Source organism: Terrapene carolina, unplaced genomic scaffold (genome assembly GCF_002925995.2).
Source record: "Terrapene carolina triunguis isolate 2854851 unplaced genomic scaffold, T_m_triunguis-2.0 Scaffold227, whole genome shotgun sequence".
In the NCBI taxonomy this organism is placed as follows: Eukaryota; Metazoa; Chordata; order Testudines; family Emydidae; genus Terrapene; species Terrapene triunguis.
In genome coordinates, this window is record NW_020664578.1 from 4440349 (window position 1) to 4458152 (window position 17804).

Sequence of the window (17804 nt, forward strand, 5' to 3'; positions counted from 1 at the left end):
AGCTGGGAAAAGCCCCCAGAAGTCCTGACTCTCAGTCACACTTACCTCCCTAAGTAATGAGAAAGAAGGTTTTTTTAATCAATACACACAGCCTGTTGATTTGTAGTGTTAACATACTCAGACTTTGCAAACAAGGACACCCGCAAATGCCAAGAGTCAGAGACCAAGACACAAGTGCCCTTTATAACATTGTTAAATACACAGACACCACGTGATGAGAAGGAGTTGGCACACATTTGGGACCACCACATTATGCATGAGCGGTGAAACCACAAAGGTATTGTGCAAGTCATCTAAACAAGGGGCCTACAGAAACCTTATAATCACAACAACATGTATGCTCGTATAGGATTGTTACAGAAAAGTATGTGGGGGGGGGGGGATTTTTTCCAAACCTCTCTGTCCTTCAAACCAGGTTGCCTTAGGTACCACATAATGACTCAAAAGCTACATTTGTAAGTTTTCAGATACTAAATGTTCTCTATAAGTCAGGGAGCTACAATTTTATGTTTAATCTCCCACTGCTTGCCAGGCATAAAAAAAGCATGCTCTTCAAAATATAGCTAGGATTCATGGAGTGGAGCATAAGTTTCTAGCACTGGCCAACTGTGATATACTGGGGCTTAAAACTTATTAGTCCTGTACTGAATAGCTGATGTTTGACTTTCAAGCCCTGGTTTACTCAATACATATTTTGAGGAAGAAGGGGGGTGGGGGGAGAGAGACTCTCAGCTGGTAAATGGTGGCCATATGAAAGCTGCTCAGAGGTCCCAGGAGAGGTGGATTAATGGGCAAAATAGGTGCAGTTTAATTCCATGGATACAAAGGACTTTAGTCCCTGGGTATCACGATCAAATGTGTTGTATAAATATATATTTTATCCAACCCCATTCTTTACTGCATTCTTCATTCCAGCAGTAGTGAAAGAGTTTCCAATTCTACACAGATTGATAAAGAGTAATCATACAGCAGCAATGTATGGAGGTTTTTAAGGTCAGGCTTGACAAAGCCCTGGCTGGGATGATTTAGTTGGGGATTGGTCCAGCTTTGAGCAGGCGGTTGGACTAGATGACCTCCTGAGGTCCCTTCCAACCCTAATATTCTATGATTCTATGAATGTAACACCCAGGTATTTGCAGTACTCCTATTCTACACTTGAAGTAACTTGCTATCTTGCGGGCTCAGTCAACATGTATAGGAGAGAATGTATCGATTTACACATCGATAAGGAACAGACTCTAAGTGCTGAAGATATGCAGAATGATGTTGGACACAGTGGTCCTGCACATTAGCAGCTCAATGCCTCCGCTGTTTCATTTGTTTAATTTTTTAACCACAAGAGTGGAGGTTAAAGACGGTAGCTGTTTGTTTTAACCCGGGTAATTATAAGGTCCATCGCTGCTAACATTTGTAGCTATGTATGCCAAGATAAGGAGAACCTGATCTCATGCTTCAGGGCGTAAGTTGATCACATGCAGAGGGTCAAGATGAATTTCCACACAACCTCACGTGCAACACTGCACCACTGGCTTGGAGTATTGTAGAGTTAACAACTCCTGGGAAGGGTCGGGGACTGAAACAGTATATCCAACTCGAGAGCTAACGTTCTGACCCTGTACAGCAGTCCTAGGGTATCACAACATATGATACCAAGAGAACCTGTGCTACATTATGCATTGATAATGCTTAAAGAATCTGCCGTTTTTTATTATATTTAAGTTTCTTCAAAAGCCACCAAGGCCATGCTTACACTAGGGAAAGAAGTCTTTTTAACACAGGTTAGCCAGTGCAGGTTGGTTAACGTGAACAGAAGTGAACTGGCAATTAACTCAAAATACAAAAGCCTAGTGAAGTTGAGCCCATAGCGTTATCTTGTAGATGCATGTACTGCCCATAACAGACCTGAAGAGGCTGGTTTTGAGAGTTCGCTTTCTGTGCTGAGACTTTTGTTGTTAAGAAGGTTACAGCTCCAGTGTAAACGCACAGAAACAAGGAGTTAGGAAAGAAACCTGGAAATGCAGAGCTGCTGTAACAATAGAACTCCAGTGCAGGAACACTATAGCTTACCCAAGGAGTTCTGCCAAAGTCCCACCCCCCACACACCATTTTTAATCCTTTTCTCTTTCAGAGGCCCAACACTGGCACACACACTGTCCTTCTGCCGGAGAAGGGCTCCCTACAGAAGGCTCAGTACCATTCCTGCCTCCTCTGCACCCCCAAACCTCAAGATCCACGACCCACTACACTGCAAGGCCCTTTGCCCACAGCATTTTAGTGAATGGAAGTTCTTTATAAACACAAGTAACATCCTTTGCTTTCTCTCCGGAGGAATACTAGCAGTTCTGACATTGAGTAAGGGCCGTAATTTGTACCCAGGGATGAGCCCCATGCTCTGAAGTTTGTATTTTAACTCCACCAAGTTCAGGAGCGTTTAGATCTAGGGCATTTCATTGGTTCTAGCTGAATGATTTAGCTGCTTAATACAAGTCACTGCATGCACTGATGCTAATGCTCTAGAGCGGCTTATTTTGGCTAAGAGTTTAGCAAAATCAGAAGACAAAATGGACTCTCACAATGAAGATGTGGACTGGAGCCAGCATTCAGAACATACATAACCCTCAAACGTTTAGCAACATTACAAAGTCACGTTAAAAAACCCATTTAAATTAATCATTTCAAATCAGCTTATATTAGCTTCATTCTAGGCCTGCGGTGCCCCTTCAATGCGCCCAAGGCAACCGGAAAAAGACAACAGTGCCAGTGCCCAATTCTAGATGGTACAGAGCACTTCCTGCAAGGCGGTCAATGCCCTCAGCTCCCATTGACTTCAGCTGTGCTTGAGGAAAGAGTGCTACAGCACCAACATTATCAGACACTTCCCTCAAACTTCAAGGTCAAAGCGTTCTCTAATGAGGCTATTGTATTATCTGGTCTCTTAAAAAAACCCAACCCATTTATCCACACCGCTTTGGCAGAATTCCTTTACAAAATATACAAGTAGGCAACACGCAGGAGGCATACTACAGGCAGAAAAGGAAACGCCGTACAAGTACAGTTTGTTACAAGCATGCGGCACACGTGTATTTTTATAAGATTTGGGGGCTCCTAATCGACAGCTGAACAAGGAGAAGCATCGCAAAAAAGTCACACTGAATTAGTTGATACCTTTTACAATCAAACTGCTCTCTAAAGCAATTTTGCAGGATTTCTAGCTTCCCTGGTGCAAGATGTAGGCTTTCCTCAGAAAAACACAAAAAAATGAGAAGGGTGGTGAACATGCACTACCAGGGAGGGGAGGTGCCCCAGATGTAAGCAGTAGGACTTTGTGGGTTTTATGGACCACAGTACTGTGAATTCTTACCTTGCAAATCTCTCTTTATCATTTGGGATCTGATCATCATCACATCTAGGATGGGGGGGAAAGGAAAAAAGGTTTTAAAATACTTACATGTCATTCCTTTTCAACAATAAAGTAACAAGTTGATTAAATTGTGTGGGAAAGCCACACTGAAAAAATTACACCAGTTACGTAGAATACAAGTTACAACCCGACACAGTGAAGTCATAGCTTTGTTTCCCATTCTCAAGTGCTTAGAGATTAATAAGCTTAGTTACATTTCTTCCATATGACTCATAAGAGTGATCTTATACCACGATCAGCCACCTCCCACTGCCTGAATCTCGTAAGTAAAACGGCTTAAATTATGCTCTGAAGATGCAATTTCTCCCATAGACTCATCCATTCAATGACTTAGAATTCAGTAGATAAATCCTACATACACTACAAAAATAAAGAAGCCGGAACCACTGTCATGCTCGTTAGCCATTCCAAAGCTTGAATGGCATTAAACTGCATAGCAAAATGCCATGCAGCCTGGGAAAAACTGACAAATTGACATATGGATTTTGAGCTTCATTAGACTCAGACTCTAAGGCCAAAAGGGAACGTCATAATCATCTAGTCTGATCTCCTGCACATTGCAAGTCACAAAAACTCACTCACCCACTCCTGTGGTAGGCCCATAACCGCTAGCTGAGTAAATCAAGATCTGAGGACTTCAGTAAAAGACTTAAAATTACAGAGACTCCACCTCTTACTCTAGTTCATACCAGCAAGCAACCCGTGACCCATGCAGCAAAGGAAGATGAAAAAATCCCCCAGGGTCTCTGCCAATCTGATCTCGGGGGGAAATTCCTTCCCGACCCCAAATATGGCAGTCAGTTAGACCCTGACCATGTGGGCAAGACCCACCAGACATACACTTGGGAAAGAATTCTCTGTAGTAACTTAGAGCCCTCACCTTCTAGTGTTCCATCTCTGGCCACTGAAGATACTTGCTAATAGCAGTCGCCGATGGACCATCTACCATTGTAGGCACCACTCATAAACCTATCAAGCTCAGTCTTAAAACAAGTTAGGGTTTTTTACCCCTATGTCTCTCCTTGGAAGGCAGCTCCAGAACTTCACTCCTCTGATGGTTAGAAACCTTGATCGAATGTCAAGCCTGAAGTTATTGATGGCCAGTTTATATCCATTTGTTCTTATGCCAACATTGGCCCTTAACTTAAATAACTCCTCTCCCTCCCTGGTGTTTACCCCTCAGATGTATTTAAAGAGAGCAATTATAACGCCCCCTCACCCTTCATTTTGTTAGGCTAAACAAGCAAAGTTCCTTAACTCTCCTCTCGTCAGGTAGGGTCTCCATTCCTCTGATCATGCAGAGAACGGCTACAGGTTACAGTTCGAATTCATGTTCCTTAAACATGGGAGACCAGAATAGCACAGTGTTCCAGAAGAGGTCTCACCAGTGCCTTGTATGATGGCAATAACACTTCCCCATATCCACTGGAAATACCTCGCCTAATGCATCCTAGGATTGCATTAGAGTTGTCTAAATCAAAAAACTAATCCATGTAACTGGACTACAGATTAATTACATGAGCTCTTCATGACTTCCCAATCTTCCATATGGATTATGATAAACAGGGACGTTTGCAGCCACTGGGAGTTCTCAGCAGTAGGGGGTTGCTGTAAGCTAACCTAGAGCATCCGTACAATAGATTGAATGGCAAATTGCTAGGACAGTAATGGAAACTCGGCTCATTAGCAAAAGGGTTTGACCTTGTTATAGGAGAAACATGCTGTTAGGCTGGACTTCTATTCCCAAAGGAAACCCTGAACAGCTGCTTAACTCGCCTTTGAAAGATCTAAAAGGAGTTAAATCACATTTGCTTTCCCCCATTAGCCACTTTGTTACACTAGCAGGGATGTTTCAGCAGTGCCATACTTAATCTTATCAACTGAAATAACCGAGTGATGTATTACTGTATAGCTAGTACCAGTGTTATCTTGGCTCATCAAGACTCACTACTAGCAGACATTTCTGGTTTAGGCGTTCTAACAGGAATACTCGAACACAGAGGGCAGCAATCGAACATATGACAGGACACTATCAGGTCTGCCCCGTCTGAAAGCTACCCAAATACCACTGCATGGTGTGAATGAACACACCAGTCCAGTTTCCAGAGAGTTAACGCTGTCTCTTTGGCTCACTCCAGTCGGTTTGGATATGACAGCATACTGGGATGCAAGATGACACATACTGTTCTGAGATCTCTAGTGTTTTAGCACACCAGGGATGTGTGAATAGAAAATTTTTTATCTGAGTCTCCTGGCTTTGATTAGCTGACCCTAAATGCTGAGCATCTGTATTCTCCCCACCTCCATCCAACAGACCTTGTGTTACTGCAGATCATCCCCCTGCCCAAGGAGGGCTGCTGTACCTTCCTCCAAAGAGGGTCAACCCCACTCCCACCAGTGCTGGGAGGGAAGCCCTCCCCGTGAGGAGAGTGTTTTCACCTCATGTTTTACCATAAGTTTTGTATATTTTAACGAGCGTATGACTGGAAAAAGCCGCCTCACCTGAGGAATTTGTTCCCTTCTTCTTCATCATCATCATCATCAAAATCAAGCCTGAAAAACAGAAGCGGGAGAAGCAACCATTACCAGAGATAGTGGATAACCAGCTCGAAAGGAGAAACTGTCAGCCCTGCAACTTGCACCTTGGAAAGATGCAGAATTTGTTTGAAGCTAATATTAAAACCAACCCCACATTACAGTAATACTGGGAAGAGCCAGGAAATCCAAATAGGGGGCTTCCCATATGCACTTGTCAGAAATGGAGTGTGCAATGGTGCGGAAGGCCATTTGGCATGAGATCACCTTCGCCATGCGTTAACCTCGGTTACCAAGTATGGTGGGTGATTCAGAACAGCGAGTGATCTGATAAAGCAGATACACCTCTACCCCAATAGAACGCTGTCCTCGGGAGCCAAAAAAATCTTCCCGCGTTATAGGTGAAACCGCGTTATATCGAACTTGCTTTGATCCGCCAGAGTGCGCAGCCCCACCCCCCCCCGGAATTCATGTTATATCGGGTCGTGTTATATCGGGGTAGAGGTGTAGCTCCCTGCACTCTGCACACCCTGATCTGATCCAAGTGGCAGTCTCCAACTGGAGAATTTGGTTTTAAAAAAGGAAAACAAAATAAAAAGTCAGTGAAGTCTGAACGGTCCAGTTAGTATTCTTAGTGACATTAGATGGCATCACTGCATTAGACAAGGGCCGCCATTTTTATTGTGACCACCTTCTGTATGCATGGGAGGGGGAAAAGACTTATCACTTTGCTTCGTTTCAAGTTGGAACCTGGCATACAGAACCAGCTCAGCTGCATACGAGTCTGTAAATAAAATGCAAGGAACAAGGATGCGGCAGAGGGGGAGGGACCTGTGCTGGAGCAGCGAGCAAAGCTGGTCGGGGAATGTTTTAGTCCGCTTCAAAATAAGAGGATTTTACCAGCAATGGGCATTTTAAGAGAAGCCATTCAAGTGTGCTTTCCCTGTCCCTTCCACTTGCAAAGGTATTTTAGCAAAATAAAACTGCAGTGCAAGCATTACTGCTATAATAAACCTCCCCCTACAGAGTCTCAGCAGAAAGGCATTGCAGGAGCATTACTGATCCACTGGCATTCTCCATCCCTTCCCCCAGTCTCAGCCTCTGCACCAGCAGAAGTGCTTTCTTCTTTGCAGCTACCATATTCTGGAGCAGACTCCTTATATCTGTGATTCAGTGACCCCCCCACGTCATTCCCAGCCTTGGATGAAGACATCTTTTCTCTTTTGTCCTGAAACTCAACTTCTTTTGACTGCACCCTTTAACTCTAATCATGTTAGCTTAGAGGCATTTGGGATATGGTTTGCATAAAAGACACAACAAGATAAAAAGACTAAGGGTATGTCTACACAACCGACGTTTAAGCGCAACATGGCTGTGTAGTCACGGCTCCTCTCCCAGCACTGTAAAAAAAAACCCCACCCCAGTGAGGGGAATAACTCCCAGCACTGTCTACACTGGCATTTTACAGCGCTGAAACTTGCATCACTCGGGGGGGGGGGGGGGGATTCCCCCCCCCGAGCAAAGAAAGTTCGAGCGCTGTAAAATGGCAGTATAGACAAGGCCTAAACAGAAGTCAAAGGGTAGCCGAAGCGACAGAGGAATAGTTAAATCCTTTCAAAGGGAAGGATGTTTCCTCATTACAAGACTGATCACTCCTTGCTAGGTTACACAAATTGCTCTGCAAGGAAGCAGACACTGTCTCAAGGAGCTTACTGTGTTTCTAGTGATTACAACTTACCCTGGTCGTCTCTTGTTTGTCCTCTGGACAATGGCTACTCCAGCCTGTGTACCAGGTCCAGGGTTCCCAGAAGCAACTGCTGCACCCAAAGAGGGAACATCCGATGCCATTTCTGAGCAGGAGAGATAAAGCAATTATGCCAAGTCCCACTAGGTTTCAGATTTTGAAGCACGTTATCCATTAGAAGTGATTAAATCTGAGCCCCAATGCAGTTAAGCCCATAATGTATTTAAATGGGTAGACTTTATACAATGTGCAAGTCGGATTCTCATCGAGCTCTCCTCTCCAGAGCCTGTATTAAGGATCTAAGCACATGCTGTTTTCATAGGATCAACAGCTCAGATCGTCCATCTCAAAGATGTGCTCCTTTTAAGGAGGAGGAGCTTGGTGTGGTCATGGATGGAAGCGGAGACTGTCTCAAATGCTAGTTGGCCCCACTCTGGTATGCAGAAGGGAGAGGGAAGGAAAGCTGTGAGCTACTAAAATGATTAATACAATTGGGGAAAGAATGAAACTCATCTTGGAGCTGGCACTAGGAAGTACATTTTCATGCATTTTTCTTATGGACGCTACTTCAGAAGGGTGCTGGGCAGTCAAATTAATGTTTGTAGAACGCTTTGAAATCTACAGATGAAACATGGTAGAAAAGTGGAGTTTAATTATGTAAGTAACTGTGCTGAATTGGACCAGGGAGACATCCTGAAACCATTCAACCCTCAACCGCTCTAGTGGGATTGTAACACTCTTGTTCATTACCTGTCCTCAACAACATGGAACAGCAGCCGCTACGGTCACTACCAATCTGGGCTGGATTCAAACTGGTGATCGAGCCAAAAAGATCTGTCTGTCCTTTATGAAGCGATCTAATCCCTGCTTGCTTCTACAGTTCCAATATAACTGCACTCTGAGGAATTACGCTGAAACGCAAAGCTAAACAGCACTGACTCCATCTGACCACAAATATATTAACCATGTGCCTCCATCGAATGGCAGAACAATGGAGGAGAAAGCACACCTGACATAGCAGCATTGTCCCCATTTTTGGTGCCACAACAATTAACCCGAGAGAAGCGATTTCCTTTTACTGAAAGAAGTGCACAGTATAAGTAAGTTCTTATTAAGGGAAGACGATGGTTTTTGCTGCAAACCCTCTAAGCCGAAGAAAAGATTCTAACCCGGAGCAACTTGGGAGCACAAGAAAAGAGCCAGATTTAAACTATGCATGTTAGAATTCAAAGCCAGTTGAATTATTCACATTTTGTATAGAGCTGAGTTAATTAAATTTAATGAGATGTTTCCTGCCCCATTCTAACATATTCATGGTTCATTCCCCAAGTAAGAATTGTCTCTAACCATATAAACCTCTAAATGAAGATGTTAATTACATTACTTGCTTTAAATAGTCAGTAACTAAGTTGCCTGCATGGTATAATGTTTCAATAAAATAGATCAGAGGGAAAAACCGAGATCTTGGGAATACCAAATCTCTGCTAAGTTTGTGGTTTTGAAAGAGAAGGACATTCACAGTAATAGCATAATGGAAAAAGCATCTAATCATTGCAACAAAAGATCCAACCTGCCTACTGCCCACCCATTTGAAGGATTATTGAATCAAAGGTCAGCATGGGATGAGTTCGTGGTTTGTGTTTTCGTTTTTAAACTGAAAGACTGAAAACTTTATGGTAAGATGCAAATCACACAAACCTCACCCAGAAACAGTTCTTTGGCTAAACAAGGCATAAGTTACCCCTCCTATCTAGAACCATTTTTGGAACTAAAAATCTTTTGCATGTTATTTAATTGGGATATGTTACATTAGATTATAACAGAAGGGAACCAGAGGAAAGAGAAGAACCGTGGGAGGAAATGGTCATGGTCTTCAGACATTGTGGTACTTGATACTGAAATAAACTGCTATAAAAGGTTCCACACCTGAAATACAAGATGCTCAAAATGGTAACGTGAAAGATTTAAGACATGAATACAACAATTCTTACCTGAAAACAATCTGAAATGCATCAGCAAAGAGCTTTCAAGTTCTTCATTCACAGTTCAAACAATGGGGCAAAGCCTATTAAACGTCAACCGCTTGCAACTCTCATACGAGTGGAGGGTTCTCAGTTACTTGCAAGGTCAGGCACTGGGTTTGAAAGCAGTCTGTGCACTGGCACGAAGCAGGATTTCCCTGGCCCTCAAAGAGGATTGCTCTGTGCCCTAAGCTATTTTATAAATGGCTCAGAAAGATTAGATTTTTAATCGGTAAATGTCAATTTCACTATACACATGCAAACCACCACAAAATATTTCCATTAACATTTACAGATAGGCAGAATAGGAAAAATGCTGCTTGGGAACTTTAGCGTTTGATTTCAGCTATTTACTTTGTATATTTTGACATACGATGTTTACAATTTATAATGTAATGGTTCCAAAACTTTTTTGAATCTAAGTCTACCATCATTAAATAGTTATTTTACGACTCCCCTGACAATTTCCTGCAACAGTGAGAACTTAAATTGAAAAAAAAATGCTTAAAAAAACCATTGATATCCACTGAAATTATTAAAAAAACCCATCAAATCTAATTCTGCCAAGCCTATTTATGGAGCACATAGTATGCTTTGTCAAACGGCTAACATCACTGTTCAGACTGGCTTGCTCTACACAGAAATTATGCAAGTTCATTGCTAGCAAGAAAAGTGTTGGCGTACGGTTCTAGTTACCATGGTTTGAATTGTCGTGTACATAGGGCACTAGATAGGTATTTATCTTTCACATTTCTATAATGTGTCACCAACCTCTAGGCTCACTTACAACCAAGTTCACTAAACTGTTAACCCAGTGTTAGACAAAGGCCGTGGCTACACTCAAAACTTCAAAGCGCTGCCGCGGGAGCGCTCCCGCAGCAGCACTTTGAAGGGCGAGTGTGGTCGTGCGCCAGCGCTGGGAGCTCTCCCAGCGCTGCAGGTACTCCACCTCCACAAGGGGATTAGCTCCCAGCGCTGGGGCACTATTTACACTGGCGCTTTACAGCGCTGTAACTTGCTGCGCTCAGGGGGGTGTTTTTCCACACCCCTGAGCGAGAAAGTTGCAGCGCTGTAAAGCGCCAGTGTAGACAAGCCCAAAGCAACTGTTCGCTCCAACTAAAGAATCCCGCCGGACTCTCCAACTACAGCCTGGGCAAACTGAGCCTTGCAGCATGCCCTGAGGGTGAAAAAACACTCCTGCCTCATCAGACCAGCTGGGATAGGGGAGACAGAGGCTGTGTAGTCCAGGGCATAGAACACTGGACTGAAACTCACAAGAGACCCAGCTGAAGTTAATGGGAGTTTTGTCACTGAAGCCAATGGGGCCAGGATTTCATTCCGGGAACTATTCCTGGCTCTGTCACCCCTCCTCTCTGTTTCTCCATTTCCCTTCCCACTTTCTCTTGTCTATTTAGGCTGTAGGCTCTTTGGGGCAGGGGACTGTCTTACTAGGAACTTGTACGGGGCCCAGCATAATGGGATCTTGATCTCAATTAGAGCCTCTATGTGCTACTGCAATACAAATAAAGTAGTAAGCCTCTGGGAGCTTACAGTACTACAAACACTGCAGTCAGCACATTTTTTTTGTTCTCTTGCTGCAATTATACTACACAGCATACAACCCACTATACACCTCTACCCCGATATAACGCTGTCCTCGGGAGCCAAAAAAATCTTACTGCGTTATAGGTGAAACCGCATTATATCGAACTTGCTTTGATCCGCCGGAGTGCGCAGCCCCGGCCCCCCGGAGCACTGCTTTACCGCATTATGTTTGAATTTGTGTTATATCGGGGTAGAGGTGTACAAGTTCTCATATCACTACAGATCATTACAATAATTTCATTAGCTAGCCAAGAGTACTGTAATCAAGACATCTTGTCATGAACCATAAAATCCATCCATTCGGAGTAAAATGAACAGCACACAGCCACAAATCAATGAAGAAACATATACTAGATCTACTGGGCGTGAAATATGAATTATCTATTCTACTACTAGACTAGCTTCGGGGGATTTTTAAAGCCATTTTGTGAGAAAAATCACTCCCCACACAACAAAAAGATATAGGCTAACAACTGTCATTGTTAATAGTCGGAAACATTTTTTGCTATGCATTTGTGCAATAATTCAAGTGATCTGATTTCAAAGAGATTAAAGCCTAATACTCCAAAGCATTTTTAAACAGTACCTGCAGTTCTCCCCAAACATTTCACCAAAATACACCGCTAGGTTGCATTAGTCTCTTTTGCACCCCCAACCTGAGTTTGGTTCATACCAAATATATCACATAATATCACAGCAAGTTAGGTTCTTACCTATGTTCCCTGTCAAACTTGTATGGATATTTAAAAAATAAAACCTATTCAAAGAATTTTCCCACAAAGTGATGAGTTCCCGGTGTGTCTGGAAAGACCTGGTGTTTCCAGCCCTACGTTTTAGTAAAAAAACATCCTATCCCTACCTCCTTTCTGGTGACTAGACCACCTATTGCTGCATAAGGCTCTTAAATGTTTCAATTGCCTAAAGGTTTGGGGAACAATAGTTTTTAATCTGATTTAGTTTTTTTTAAAATACATAGCTTCTCCTGTCTCTTGAGATCTAAAGCCTATAGCACTCAGTGATATGGTGTTGATGTTGCTTCATTTGTTTCGTAAAACCTAATCCTCGGTTTGAGGGTAATTTAAGTGGTTTAGAAGAAATCTCGAAGGTGGTGTTTGCTTTTTGTCTAGACCTGTGTATATGTGGCTGCTCAAGGAGTTGTTGGCTTTATGGTGCCTGTAATTTTTTCCTGTTTAAACCATGATATTTGCATTTCTGGAGTTCCTGAAACTGACACTGTACGTCACTGTTCTATTAAGGCGGGAGGAACTTCCGGTTAAAGACGGAGGAAGGAAATGACCGTATATTTTTAAGACTGATTTACGAGCAAAACAGCAATTTTTATTTCTTTATTTATTTGTTTCTAAAAATAAAGGTCCTTTCTGATCTGTCTGAATGTTCACTGCATTTCCAAGAGCCAAGCTCTCAGGGCTTCAGGTTGGGTTTTTTTTGTTTTTTTGTTTTTTTTAAACAGATGCACCATGTGAATTTGGGCAAGTCACTTTACCCCTTGCCTGTTCCCTATCTGTAAAAACTGGAACCGCATTGCACACTTGCCTACCTCAGGGGATAGTTGTGAGGCTTAAGAAAACGAAGTCTGTAGAGTGCCTTGAGATCAAAGGGTAGAAAGTGCTACAGAAGGACAAGTCCCATATTTAAGTGTTAAAGGGGTAAAAAAAGGGCTGTGGAAAATCCATTTGTGTTCCCTTCACCTGGGGGGGGGGGGGGAGAGAATCCTCTTTCAAAATTGTGTTAAAAATATGAGAACTTTTGTCATCTGGAAATATTTATACGAACATAACAAATCCCTTTCAAATGTTAAACAAACATCAGGCTCCAATCTTTTTTCCAATCTTAGTCTGAATACAAATGTTATATTGAAATTAGAAGGGAAGTGATGAGACCAAGGCTTGTGGTGCCTTAGGGAACATTACAGTTATAAAACTACCCAAGAGCCTAGAGGTGAAGGGAAATGGCTAGAGAGACTGAAAAGAAGGACATGGCTAGTGGGTGGGATCAATGATCACAAGAGAAAAATGGTGGAATTATGAACTGTTCAGGATGTTGCTAACCTAGAAATGTCTGAAATGGTTGGGCATGCCACTGGTTTCTTCATCTTTTTTAGTCCTCAGCATTGACTTCATTAAGTAGTTTCTTATTCTCACTGTATTAAATGTGGAAGCTGCTGACCAATACAGCAAACTAAAAATTAGTGATTACCAAATGTCAGTGTATGAAGTTTTGACTAAAGCTGCCTACAGATGAAGTGGTAGGAAACAAGCATTTGAATGGTCTGAAGTAACAGATCAACTGACGCAACAATAGCATTATTCTATTGCAGTAAATTGTAAACACTGTCGGGAGTTAAGCAGGAAGACAGGAAAAAGTCACGTTCTTAAGTGTGAAGAAACCAATTTTCTGCAAGATCAAATGCGTCACTGAGAGAAACTTTTGTCTGTCAAAGTGGAAAAGACAAATCTTCCATGACCCTGCAAACAGGATCTGGTTTACATTATCGTCATCACAGAAACATAGCCAGAATGATAAGATGAAAGTCTTTGTTCCAAGCCTTTCCAGCAGCTCTTCAACATCAGCTCCATTCAGAAGCAATACGTGTTTGCCTTCAACACCCATTATATCAAATGAACACCACCAAACCAGGACCACAAAAGAACAAAACAAAAATCAAGCAATTCAGAGAAGATATGAATCTTTTGCATTTCTACCCAATATGACTGACTGCAAATATAAAACACCATAGCTTCCATCCAGAACAGGAAGAGGCTGAAACATAACTGATGGAACATGACCTTCAGTTCCTTCCTTCTCTTCTAGCATTTAAAATTGAATATCCAGATTTGCATATCAATTCTGTTTGTGAAGGAGGATGCCTCAACTGGTGGCATACCATAGAAGTAAAAACTTGAAAGAGAGAATGCCTGAATCCAGAATTAAGAAGAACAGGAGTACTTGTGGCACCTTAGAGACTAACAAATTTATTTGAGCATAAGCTTTCGTGGGCTACAGCCCACTTCATCGGATGCATAGAATGGAAAACACAGACAGAAGATATTTATACATACAGAGAACACGAAAAGGTGGAAGTAGCCATACCAACTGTAAGAGGCCAATCAATTGAGATGAGCTATCATCAGCAGGAGAAAAAAACCTTTGAAGTGATAATCGAGATGACCTATAGAAGGTGTGAGGATACTTAACATGGGGAAATAAAGCCGATGTTAATAGGTTCCTCTCCCGTTTAGGAAGGGTAGGAAAGAAATCACAGCAAACCTGAACATAAGTAATTGTCAAAAAAAAAAAAACTGATTACCCTTAAAAGTTACAAGTTTTCCAAATGTTTTGGTCACCTTTAGCATCTCAGGTAGATTAAAAAAACAGAGCATATTTTAAAAAAATAAATAAATAAGCTGTGGATTTATGATGAGTCAGGACACAGTTTATGCTTTACCAAGGCTCCTAGGAAAAGAAAGTGACATTAACAAGAATCCAACAACAAATAAACCTTGTACCTTTCACTTTACTGCCAATATTAAAAAAGCAGATATGCACAACAGGGGATGGAGGTTCATAACAAAACTAGGTGGTCAAATATTTGTCCTATCGACCTTAACGGTGTTCCCATAATCCAAATAAATATTACGCTTGTAGATTGATGAGAGTAAAGCAGGCCTCATTATACACTTCCATCGGAAAGGCATTTTTTCCTTTCACTATTCCCTTTTATTCTCAGGGTGTTATTCCGCCATTCCAATCAAAAATCTTACCAACAAGCAAAATCTGTCATTAAAAATTATCCGTAAAATACTATGCAATTCTCTTCAGCTGTTTAAATCCTTCTTCCATTAAGCAATGAAACCTTAAGCTATGGGGGAGCCACAGATTAACTGCCGGGGGACTGCGTGGTGGAAGATATGGTGCTTTAAGGAGGAATTTAAAATGTGAGAAGTACTATTTTTTAAAATGAAAAGAGGTGCTTCATCTGTAGTCCACTCAGCAATATGTTATTGCTTGCTGCTTAGGTTGAAACATAAGCACTTATGAACAGCAAGGCTAATGTGAAAATTGAGTTAAGCCAAGAAACGTGCACTGAATGTTTCCACTAAACAGGCTTGGGACTCGATTCTGCAAGCTGTTTGGCACAAACATACCCTGCACCTGCAGAAAGTGAAGTCAGTGAGGGTCCACAAGGGCACAGTGGTCTTCCTGTGCAGACCTTAAGGATCCGGGCCTAACTTTGAAATGTCTGTGCTTTTAACAAGTTGTAAATTGCAACATATTTTGCGACCAGTTTTACCCATCACCACACTCACAGCCTCCTTAATAGGAGGACATTGAGTTAAGCCCAGAAATATACAGTGACTCACTTGAACTTTGCAGTCCACTTTTTAAGACCAAAAGGGTCAAAGCTTGCAAGGACAGCGGCTGACAAATAATTTATCTTACAAACATTATCCTTGTGTATACAATGAATGCTTACTCAGAGAGCAAATAATTTTTCCTGTTTAGAGAACCAAGCTATGATTGCTCTGCTTGTCAGACTGCAGCCATGCAGTTATAAACATTAACCACGGATGGAAAACTTGTTCCTGACATGTGAATTTAGCAATGTTTAAAGAGTGCCTCTATAATGCTAAATATCATGCAACTCAGCAGGATGAAGTTGCCTAAACATTTTGTCATGTGTGAACAATACAAAACACTCATTTGAGTATTTCCTTTGTAGTTCAAAGAAATGTTATTGTGCTACAAAGTCTGGTTTACAAAATGTTTTTTCTCTAGCTTTACTGCACCAAGCAATTATTGCTGTGGATTTAACTACACCTCTTTTGCTCATGAAATTGCAAGAGAAAACCATATTCAACACTAAAATACAACAACAGTCTAAGCAGACAAGAAAGGTCTTTAATAAGGCCCCAATCTTGCAAATATGTACATGCTTAACTTTTTACTACTTTGAGGAGTCTCGTTGATGAGTTAAGCACATGTGTAAGTATTTGCAGGATCGGGGTCTAAATTTCAATCTCAGTTGCCATATTCTGACCGAATGGCAACACAAGCATCAATGACTCAACTATGGGGAACTCTAGTTTTAGGTTGTTGTAAAATTTCAGTTCTTTATATGTGAAACCACAACCACGTATTTCTAGACGTCAGTGCTGCACCCTCGCCTCAAGATCACCACAAGCTAAAGACCCAAGACGCTTTCTTGATCTTGAAAGCCACAAAAGGTTACTATACCCAAGTTATGTTTAGTTAGAATGAAAATGTCATCCTTCAAAATTCGATTGAACAGTACTAGATGAACCTGAACTCTCTCAACCCGAGACCCCTAATCAGCCTCAAGCCACAAATGAGAATATACAAAAAACACCACAACTCAAAGGAACACAAGCAGAGGCCAAAATTCTGATCTGAGTTACAACACTGTAAATCAACAATAACTTCACTGACATCAAGGAACTTATACCAGATATACACCAATACAAATGAGATAAGAATTTAGCCAGAAATCTATGAGGTGGGAAAGATTCAATTTTAAATCAGCAAGCATCAGAAGTACCAGATTTCCCCCTACACCCAGACAAAAAGAGTGCCTGTTGCAAATCAGAGTTTACAAAGAGAGAAAATTAGAAGCAGACTACACACTCCACTCATGCCCTTGTGTGCTGTCAGTTTTGCCTGTCATTCGGTTTAGAAATGATGAAATGGGATATTGTTTTTATTGCTATGACTTACAATGTGCAAAGTCCTTACATTTTGAGCAATTAGCAACAGTTGATTTTGTTTCTTGCTAAGGCAAAAACACGTCAACATACAACATAAAAGATCTGGCAATAACACCCCAATACTAGCCATTAAAAAAAAATAAATCACAAAAATAAGAATTCTCTGGAGTGCACCTACAGCATGGCAACCAGGAATGATTTTACAGAGGTTGGGAAAGAGAGACATAGGCGCTAAGCATACAGTCTGGACTGTATGCACATGTGGACCTCGAAGGGAAGCGGGGTATAAGTAGGCACACGCTAGCGAGCAACACAACCCAACAAGGTGCACAAAACTGAAGTGCAGAAGGAAAAAAACAGGGGAGGATTCATGGGGGGGGGGGAGTTCAGCCCCACCTCATGTATTCCCCGTTAAAGGCCCCAGCTAAGCCTTCCCCCCCAAGCTTAAATATGAGGGGGACCCACTCCAACCCCAACTCTGAGGCCTAGAGTTTCTAACCTCCACCACCTTGAGTTCAGACCATACATCCCTGGCACCCACCCTCCCCCCTCCAGCCCACCCCTCCCCTCCAGGTCACCCCTTCGCCCAGCTCCCCCTCCAAGTCACCCCTTCCCCACAGCTTCCCTTCCACCCTGCCCCCCAGCTCCCCCTCCAGGTCACCCCTCCCCCCCAGCCTCCACTCCCCCTCCAGGTCACCTCTTCCCCCAGCTCCCCCCTTCCACCCCGCCCCCCA

At 42.2% G+C, this 17804-nt stretch overlaps 1 protein-coding gene across 4 annotated transcripts in view; it reads right to left on the reverse strand.

Annotated features, from left to right (window-relative positions):
* ARNT (aryl hydrocarbon receptor nuclear translocator) overlaps positions 1-14673 on the reverse strand; it is a 37411-nt gene extending 22738 nt beyond the window's left edge. For 2 of the 4 annotated variants that reach the window (XM_024213834.2, XM_029912473.1), the window contains exons 1-4: positions 8451-9990; positions 7695-7806; positions 5924-5974; positions 3362-3406 (exon numbers count right to left, since the gene is read on the reverse strand). In XM_024213834.2, coding sequence (XP_024069602.1) covers positions 3362-3406; positions 5924-5974; positions 7695-7806; positions 8451-8466 — 224 coding nt within the window. In that variant the 5' untranslated portion in view covers positions 8467-9990. Of the gene's footprint in view, positions 1-3361; positions 3407-5923; positions 5975-7694; positions 7807-8450; positions 9991-14654 lie in introns of those variants that run through there. The other 2 variants (XM_024213831.3, XM_024213833.3) reach the window with 2 other exon arrangements.
* Positions 14674-17804: the final 3131 nt, after the last annotated feature.